General features: G+C 33.1%; 1 protein-coding gene across 1 annotated transcript; it reads left to right on the forward strand.

The window, feature by feature from the left end:
• The first annotated feature begins 944 nt into the window (after nucleotides 1-944).
• LOC139100232 (uncharacterized) lies at nucleotides 945-9,104 on the forward strand. Its single transcript, XM_070652845.1, has 7 exons — nucleotides 945-1,115; nucleotides 5,782-5,898; nucleotides 6,830-7,147; nucleotides 7,213-7,261; nucleotides 8,040-8,553; nucleotides 8,641-8,713; nucleotides 8,825-9,104. The coding sequence occupies exons 1-7, from the start codon at nucleotides 945-947 to the stop codon at nucleotides 8,990-8,992; spliced, it is 1,410 nt and encodes a 469-aa protein (XP_070508946.1). The 3' UTR covers nucleotides 8,993-9,104.
• Nucleotides 9,105-10,631: the final 1,527 nt, after the last annotated feature.

Below are 10,631 nucleotides of genomic sequence, written 5' to 3' on the forward strand. Positions count from 1 at the left end.
GTTGCGCATTTTTATAGAAGAAGTAGAAGTGGCTTGATAGCTCATTTAGGAAAGCGAGAGTCACGAAAGTTGTTGATGAACTTGAACTCTCTGGTTCGAATCCCATCATCAACCTAGTGATTTTTCGGAAGTTTAGATACTTCGGCTTCTGAAATATGGCAATTTATTGACGAAAAAACGAAAGATACGAGGCCTCATTGTGCTGCTCGAGACAGCTATAAAGTGACTTTCAGAAGATTTAACAGGATCCTGCATTAGTTCCATACTAAGTCATCTTCCAAAATGTTCTAGGAGTCTTCGGTATGGAAATTAACACCTGTAATAGGCAGCAGTTAGATGCCAATTAGATGTCAAAACTAAGAATTGGTAGAAGCTTCGTGATTCGGCTAGCAATAAAGTCAAGTGGAAAGCATTTTGTAGCAACTTAGGCTCCAAGTCGGAGTATCGTTCCAGTAAGTAAGTAAGTAACAGGCACCAGTTGTTTTAGTCATGGATGCAGTCAGAATTATGGTTTTCATCCCCGAATAAATATGAATCACTGTGTCTACAGGGCACATCCGCTTCATGTCGTTAAAATGGCAGAATAGTGCTGATCTAGTCCAAACTACTTTGTGCAATTCGAGTTATCTAATCAAATAGGTTATCAAACTTTAAATCCAACCTTATACAATGTCTGCAAAGCAGTATTGCAGCTCATAAAGCAAGTCAGACATAATGTTTCATATATCATCTATTTCCTTCAATAACATGCTACAAAAGGAATTGAAATATTCCATTTACGATGAAAATACAAAAAAAGAAGTTTTCGATTTCATTCACATTTCGAGTACGGTACAGTGAGGATTTAAAATTCCAAAAGAAGAATCCTTTTAGTTCACCGTCCATCAAAAATCAGTTAAATTTTGTGTTCCTATAAGTAAATAATCAAATAATTGTCTCATGAAATGACGTATTGGTATCCACCATCATACTATAATCATTTCGTAGAGCATCCAATATTGTGGAGTAACGATAAACGTCGCTGGGAAGAACGAAAGTTGGCTCGTGAATGTTTTCAAGTGTGGCAAACGCAAAAGCAAATAGCGCATAGTGAAAAACTTAAGAATCAAGCGGAGGTGTGAAGAAGAAGTTTAAAAAAAAGTGAAAAAAAGAAGCAGAAAAATTCATTTTAAAAGAAAATTTTTACCGCCAAATTATTTTTGAGTTCCATTTCCACCACATTATCATCACAGACAATATAATATAATATCATCTATAGCTGATAGATATTCATCATCATTTTTCATCGTCAAGATAGAAACAAACATTATTCTTGCATGTTGGTATGTTGTCCTTACTCTCTTCCTTATTCTCTGTCTTATTGTTACGTTATTTTTGTGTGAGTTTTAATTTATTTTGAATTATTTGGGTATCTAGATATTGTATGGATTTATTTTTGAATGATTCTACGTTAAAATTGACTTATATATTCTGAGTTACGGATCTAAGATGCTTAGTTCTACGAGAATTGTTGATAGTTTCTTAAGTTTTATCTAAATTGCAATATAATCCATATTAAAAGCTGATTAAGACATAAATAGTAATTTTAATATAGCGGACTAAGTGGGGTCATCCCAAAGTAAAGGTAGGGCGCACCCTTAAAGTTTGCTAAGTCATATTCGTGGTTTATATTGGGTTTACATCTGATTTGTCAGATAATTTTCATTAGATACGTAACTAACTGAATCATGGAAGCTTTTGCCTTAGTCTAGACAATATCTACGTATAACCATGCCTAGTTAAAGGCTGAATAATTGCGTACCATGCAAAGGATTAGTCTGTGAGAGTTAGGTGATAGCTCTGGTTTATTCCGTGGAGATAAGATTTGTCTTAGGGAAGTGTACAACTTTCTATATCTGTTTGGATCCATTTTGGATCCTGACACACTAGGACAGACGATGTGCCGATCAACTAAGACCAAAGTCATAATTCTAAAGAATATTCAATTATGTTTTTTTTTAAATATAACCAAATATAATTTGAGCAATGTCAGGCACATTTTTTACTTGCCCAAAACAACAGTAAGCTCCATTTGAAAGCTACAAGAATTTCGGAGTTTACATGACCCTACATTGTGTCTTACGGATAAACACACTGCTTAGATGTCTAAAAGTCATAAATTCTAACCGCTCTTTCTTAATTCATTTCCCAACTTACTCCTTCCATTCCCAAAATCTAAGCAAAAAAGTATTAAATATAAATCTAAACTTATTCAAACTTCTAATAACTTTATTGTGGTAAAAAACGAAGAAAAATGCCAGAAATTTCTAGTCAATTTGTTGATTTACAATAAAACTTTCTGTAACTTTATTTCCATCCAGCAGACATTTCCGTCTGTGCGTGCAAACTTCCCAACAACAACAATTTAATGAATCAAGGAAATTTATTAATATCAACGAATAGTATTTGGTTGTAGAATAAGAATCAAATTGCGTGAATTTTAGTCAATGCTACACAGAATTAGTTTCTGTTTACTATAATCATAATCTATCCATTGTATCATGCTCATCAGTTCCATTTATGTGATTTTATTTTTAACTTTACGGTGGAATGTCATTCTGCTTCGTTACCTACTTTTTTATGCTGTTTCTGTTATTATTTGAACGATTTTTTTCTGTTGTGCTGCTTTAATCGATAATTTTCATACATAAATCATGGCTCTATGGCATTAGATAGGCAAAAATTCTGTTTTTTTTTGAAAATTTTTCATTGATTTTTATTATTTTGTTTATTGGCTGTCACTACTCGTAACATTCTTTCATAGTTTTCAGTTATGTAAGATCACTGAACATGGTTTCATTCATATTTACATTGAGAAGTAAATGCTGTCAATGAGGAATTTATAGATTCATAAGTAATTCTTGTATTTTGCGTATTTACTCAAGGATATAAGACTTGAAGCAGATAGAAACAAGCATGGAATATTAGGAAGACACGTGGCACAAACTGAACATTTTGCAACGTTATTTCGACATTTCTAAGCTTATATATAAAGTTCTTATTTGTATATATAGAGTAAGGTTCATTCAGTTATCCAAAAACTGTAAAAATGTACAAGTTCTACAATTTTCGGATGAGTCTCTGAACCTTGATAGTAGGGTTTTCAATCCCGGGATTGATTTATATGCAATCCCGGGATAGAATCCCGGGATTACATACATTTTGATCCCGGGATTGAAAACCCTACTTGATACTGTTTAGAATGTGAAAATTTTGTCACATTGTGGCTCTATTTTTCATGCATGCTGCAAAAATTCTTGTCCTGGTGGAAAATGTCCTTGTGTCGGTTCCCGACGCAACGGGAAACCCGCGAGTAATAACCATGGAAATTCGCGGTTTCTCAAAGTTATTCGACCGTACAACTAGTTATGATTTTGACAAGACTTTCGGTTGACTAATGGTAGCATAATCTATCTAGGCTATCTATCTAGTCGTTCAAGTTCGTCCAAGTTGCATTAAACTACTCGGAAACTCAATATGATGAAATCAACTAAAAATTTTTCCGGATTTCCCTATATGGCGAAAATTCGTTGGTTCGAAACTTATCATTCCCAAATTTCTACTTTTCCAAAAAGTTAAGATGCTTTTTCGAGTATTAGGAATTAAATTTGACTAGTCATGGGCCGTTTTGTGTCTAGTTCTAGTTCTAGACTGTCACTTTAACCTAGAAAATTTAGAAGAGTCACTAAAAAGTGAAGCAATAGAATCTTTTTATGTTGGAATTGTAGTTGTATAGTTCTGACTATAAGGCAACAGCAAAGTAGAGCTTTGATTGTGTAGGCAGATTAATGCGTCATAGTTTACCATGAATAACAACGTCTATACAAATTTGATCTTTAATTGTGCAACATGTCCCTAAAAAGATTCAATACTTAGCTCATATTCAAATTTCAAAAAATTTCTCATATGCTTAAATTCAATCGTTCACAAAATCACTAAACAAATTTTCAAACAATTTTATAAACAAATCGCATTTGGCTGCTTCCAGACATGCTTTCTCATTCCTTTGCATTTTTATTATAATTTTACTTTAAAAACTTCACAAAAATTCTTCTAAAAAAGTCTTAAGTCATAGCGAAATGAAAAACTTTTATGAGCCAACAATTTTTCATGACGTAGCATGAACAGTGCATCAAAAGAACTTAATTCCTCTATTTTTAGAATCGGCATTTCTATTTATAAACTTTTGAGTTTTGAACTTCAGAAAAAACTTTTTGAAAAATAGGAAATTTGAAAAAATAAGGCACGACAGTCATGACAATTGCAACGAGAAATGTGAACACTGGAAGCATATTTCAGAAATTGAAGGTGATTTCCAAACAGCAAATTCAAAAACAAATCATCAAATTTTGTATAATTTCTCATCAAATTGCTTATTTAACCTCAAAAACTATCATAATGTAAATAATATATCATATGTGAACCCCAAATGTGCTTGTTGCATAATATTAAGGCAAATTATTATGTCATTTATACATACACATGAAGATTACATTTCAAATTTAACCATAAAGTCATAAATGAGAAGCCTTGGGGTGCTGAATGTTGATTATGTGAAGGATAGTCAAGGATTTATCCAAAAGAATCACGCAACATAAATTATAAACACATAATAACCTTAACTTCATTGCCCTTCAACGTCATATCCTCCCCAACATGTGTACACGTGTGTGCATATAACATTTATGCATTATTGCTCATTTTTTAATCAAATCAAGATGGTTGGGGTGAAAATTTACAAGGTCACTAGTTGGGGTGGATGAGGCGCATTTTAGGGGGGAACTGCTTGATTTAAGCACAGAAGTTTCATTCAAGCTTTCAGTGTGCTTTTTTAAAAGATTTGATTTTATTTCAAAAGCTTAAGAAACTGAGCTTTTTGGAGGGATTTGAGCTTTTTAAACGACTTTGAAATATTTGTAAAAATTTGAGCTTTTTGAAAAGATTCGAACTTTTTGAAAAAATTTGAACTTTTTGAAAAGATTTGAACTTTTTGAAAGAATTTGAACTTTTTGAAAAAATTTGAGCTTTTTGGAAAGATTTGAGCTTTTTGAAAAGATTCGAGCTTTTTGAAAGAATTTGAACTTTTTGAATGGATATGAGCTTTTTGAAAAGATTTGAGCTTTTTGGAAGGATTTTAGTTTTTTTTTTTGAAAGTTTTGAGCTTTTTGAAAAGATTAGAACTTTTTGACAAGATTTGAGCTTTTTGAAAGGATTTGAACTTTTTGAAAATATTTGAGCTTTTTGAAGAGTTTGAAGCTTTTTGAAGAGATTTGAGCTTTTTGAATGACTTTGAACTTTTTGAAAATATTTGAACTTTAACCTAAAATCCATCCAAACCCCCATAGTGCCTTACAAAACCAATTTTCCTCCCTATTTGCTACCCATAACAAATCAATTCTATCAAAAACCAAAAGTGCATCGCTTTCATTATTAAACATTTTATTTTACCCTTCCCTTCATTACACCCACGATGCTATTTTTACGATCCAAAAACACGAAAAAACAAATGTACAGAAAATGCAGTCATGCCTATCACACATTGATTTTTTGTTATTTCTTTTTATTTTATTAAACACACAAAAAACATTCAAAAAACGAAAAACATTCACAATTTAATTAACTTTCTTGTGGTCTAGATGTGTAAAATAAAAGTTCTAATTGGATATTCTGTTTTATACTTTATTTTTGTGATTAATGCATCCAATGTGTGGCACGGCAAATTGAATAAATTGAATAATTCAGTATCGTGAAATGGTTGCAAATTGGAGTCCATGGGGAAAACCAGGAAACGGAGCACCAAACGATGATATTCGCATTCGTAATCTACAAATGGACGGACTTTATCCCGTCACTAAAAATGTACATACACGAATTTTTTATTATTTTAATTTGATGTTTTTGTGACTTGTTTTATGTAACCCTGTGATGAGCAATCTGTGTGCTGTGGCACTGTGTCGTCAGAAATTTTTCAGTCGATTAATCGATCCTGAATCCGGCATCAGGTCGGCGTGACTCTGGCATGGTGTCAGATTTCGGAGATGTTCCGACATGGCAATTGCTCTAAATTTTGACATAGATCAAGGTGCTTGTTGGCTATAGTGTGTTGACAAACATGTAGAATTTTCAATATCTAACAGCATATTGAGTACGTTTATTCAAAGTCTATATTCAAAGTTGCGGCAACTGTTGCTCTCCTTATGACACACATGTAACTCAACCGAGCGACACAAAGGAAGAATGCTTCATCAAGAAGCCTTTTAAAAGCTCTTAAGGCTATGTAATCTTCTTTTTGAGTTCCTCAAGAGCCCTCAAGAGTTGGTAACGGAGTCTTCTTCATTTGCGTCGCTTGTGTCAGTAGTGGGCCACTCATGTGCTTCTAACACACACTGATATGCCTTGGTTCAGAAAAGTGTTCAGAATTCACAGCTTTCATAAAACAAGTCAAACGAACTTTTATTCAAAAATCGTTCAATTTAAAATAAATCGAATATTTTGTGATTAATATCCACCTGTTGATTACGTAATTTAATAAGTATAAATCAGAATAATTGTAATTTATTGTCGTTTCCATGCAGCATGACACAATATAATAAGCTCTATAAATTCAAAATTATATGTTGTAAATCCATAAAAAAGGAACAGACTTGATTAATCACAAATTATTCCAACCTTTTCCCCCTTTTATTATCAACTTGTAAAAAACTCATGTTCTAATTTCCAAACTTGCCAATCAACTTCAATAAACCTCAATAATTCCCCTTCCATCAATATTTTTTTTTGTACATTCCAGTCACCTAGAAATTCATTCACATTGCCAAGAACGAATGGTTCACAAAAAGCAAAATATTACACGTCGGGTATGTCAAATGCGATATCGGGCGGAAGTGGAGCTCCCATAATATCAGAAACGGGAAAACTTTTGGTTCCATTGCACGAAGATCCCAACATAACATTTAAGGATTCGACGCGAAATTATGTCGATAAGGATTTAAGATATCGTAAAACACCATCGGAGAAGACGGCATATCGTCAGGAGTTGGATAAAATTGTTGAGGAGAAGCAAAGGCTGAAATTTAATGAAAAATTTGGAATAACGCCAAATCGTAATGTAAGCGAAATTGTGAATGGCATTCAGGCATGCAAAAAAATTTCAATTATTTTTTTTTTTTGCAGCAAAACAGTCTTGATCCCTTTGCGGACTCATGGGGGAAGCCTGGGCCGGGTGAGTTGAAAACTGTTACAAGTGCATTTTCTGTCAAGGGCGATGAGCTGAATGTGTCATTTATGTAATTGAGGACTGTTTGATGATTGCTTCCTGTTTAGAGGACTTAGTTTGGAGTTTTGGAGGAAAAATTCATTGATTTTGGATTTAACGGTTTTGAAAAATTTAAATTTTTTAACGAAATATTTGAAATAATCGTTGAAATTTGGTCCGAATTTATTGAACGGGCGGAAAAAATTTGAATTCGATCAAAAATTCAAATTTTGACGAAGAGTTCAAAGCAACCATTGAATATTTGAAGTTTAACGGTTGAAATATTATTGAAGTTTAATGACAGAAAACATTTAACAGTTAAAAATATTTTGAATTCATACATTCCAACCGTTAAAAAATTTAAAAACAATTGATTCGTTAAAAAGTCGAAAAAACTAAACGCTTTTCGTCAAAATTTGAATTTTTCAGCTCCGTTAAATTTAAATTTTTCAAAACTGTAAAATCCGAATTTTTAAAAATCGTTAAATTTGGATTTTTCAGAACTGAAAAATTTGAATTTTTCATATCTGTTAAATTTAAATTTTTAAGAATTTTCAAATTTGAATCTTTCGTAACCGTTAAATTTGAACTTCTATTTAATCCATCAAAAATCAAATCCTCTTAAGCTTCACTCAATGAAAATGCACTTTTCTAATCAAATCCTTTCAAATTTATCAATCGATAACACTCAATCATCATTAAATCCACCATTGAACTCAATATTAACGCTATATTATCATTTTAGGAGGAACACCATGGCGAGATCCAAAGAATGTTGGACAAAATTTCATGAAATCTATGGGATGGACAACAAAAGACACTCTCAAGTCCATCAACAATGAAATAAACTACTCAAAACAGCAGCAACAGCCTTATTCAAAATGTAAATCACAACCCGTAGGTCAAACGTCGTGCTGCGACCGTTGTTCATGTGAATGTGTAAAGAAAATCGAAAGTACAATTTTAAGAAGTCCAATATTAGCAAAAGAGAATGATGAGCCAGTCCGTAAATCACCTAAAAAAGCACCACATTATGCACTACCACAACAATGTAATAGACAGGAACGTTTAGAGCCATTACAACAAATTTCACAACAGTCTTCCAAAAATGTAAAGCCACAGCCAGTCAAAAAGCTATCAAAGACAAATCTTATAAGTGGCGGTGTAGAATTAGTTCCACTACTTGCCAAGAGACGTGAAGAACGTCCCATATCGTTATCAACAACGGATATAACAAAGTACAAAATCAATAAAAGTAGGTAAATACTTTGCAATAAAATGGAATTGACTGCATGGATGGATTTGTTATGGATTTTAATGGTATTTTGTTGTTTTGTGGATTTTAGCGGGCAGGATGGAAATCCAGAATACTTAAGTGACTTGGAACGTCAGATAATGAATAGGAATCGATTACGTCAGGTATGAATCTTGAGGATTTTAAATTAATCCGATGGATTTAATTTTAATCCATCGGATTCAAAATTAATCTTTCAAATTCAATTTAATTTTAACCCAAAAATTCACTTCCAGCTCTCAAAAGAACGTGACGTTGAAAGCTGCCGACAACATTTTGCCAATTTTGATCGCTTTTGGGGACGTCCTGGATGCGGTGCACCACAACAAAACAAGAACAAAATGAATTTGGACAATTTGCTTTACAATGCGCCAATGTTCGAGATATATCAACACGAATATTAAAGCAAGTATCGTCCATGACAGGTGTTATGTTATGAATGCAGTAAATTTTGCATGCTTTTGCCATTGAAAAAAGTATAGTTGCAAAGTTTTAAAGCTTGCGGAATTAAAGTTGGTTGACACTTGTGGAATTTCAAGTCTCAATGCATAAATAAAGGATGTAAATTTGTATATAGGAAGGAGAAGCGATTAATTATGATCAGCACAACCCACACACAAAATTCCGCGGTAGCTATAGACAATTTCTCAAAAATTTCTCAATCTGTGACTTGAGGATTATTATTTCGGATGTAATAATCATTATTTTTGGCTGATTTTGACACATACTGATGATGTCCAGTTAATTGACATGTTTATCATTACAATAAGGAATGCCTAAACTTTCACTTTAGCTTGATCCTCCTTTTTGATGAATTAAGCATCTTTTGGACTTAAAAATCATTTTGATTGATCTATGACAAGCTATTGTGTTTATATGGACTCGACCTGGTTGGGTCAAATGCTGTTTATGGTATAATGTGCTTGTTTGGAAACTTTTTCATCATGTCGATGATTTTATTTCAATGAAATTGGGAGGGAACTTGATTCTAGAAGACATAATGCATCAGTGATCGTGATGGTTTGGATAAAAACATAATTAAAGAGTTTGTAATTTTGGTTTTAATCTAAGACTGAAGAATCAAAAGGTTTTATGGCCTATTTAACACGTTGCGTGAGCATTTGTGTACATTATGAGTGATGTCGTCATGGTTTTTGATGTAATGGTTTCGTATTGGCTTGAAATGTTCTGTTTCACATAATTTACGTCATTTCTGTCACCAGATGAGTACAAAACAGTACAAATGAGTGTACATTTGAATCAAATTAGGAACAAAACTAGATTTTCTAGTCTAAATTCATCCCGTGTCCTAAGAGACATAACCAAGAAGGGTCAAATCCTTCGATTTGGAATATTGCCTCCCAGAAGTCTCTGGTTACGCATCTGCGAGTCTTTTAAGTGATCAAAAAATTGGGAAAGTCTTCGCTCCATTGCCTCATTTGTGTCCCTGGGAAACCCTCATTAGACCTCAACCACGTAGGAAAATCTAAATGAGAATCCGCACTAGAACTTAGTTACTTACTTCCTTGACTGAGGCTTACGTTGACCTATTATCGCGTAGATAACATCTGAAACCGGCAATTTAACATCCAATCAAGGAATTCTTTGATCTTCTTCGAGATCACTTACAATCCACAAAATTTGATCCTTCTACTCTTTAGAGGAACCTAAAAAGTAATTCATAACCATAACTGCGTTCCAACCATTCTTCCCCAAAATAACTCCCTTACTTTTTCAATTTGCACAAACTCATCAATTTACAAAGCAAAGCAACAATAAAAAACATATTACAAGCTGATCATTATTTCGATATGTTCGTCATAACTTCTTCAGGTTTTTGTTTTGTTTTGTAAAAATTCACATGAACCACTCTCAACGACTATTTATACACATCTAATGGGGATCATTTGCATGTGAGGTAAAGGGTTATCGTTAATGGAGTTGAGTGGTCAAGTGGTTGAGTACAAATAGACCACATCAAATTGTTGCATCTCCATATTGGATGCATATCCATGATGTCAGTGTAATCAAGAAATTCTGACT

The sequence above is a fragment of the Chironomus tepperi genome, unplaced genomic scaffold (genome assembly GCF_022539635.2).
Source record: "Chironomus tepperi strain 1889 unplaced genomic scaffold, CSIRO-AGI_Ctep_v1 contig_8, whole genome shotgun sequence".
Lineage (NCBI taxonomy): Eukaryota > Metazoa > Arthropoda > Insecta > Diptera > Chironomidae > Chironomus > Chironomus tepperi.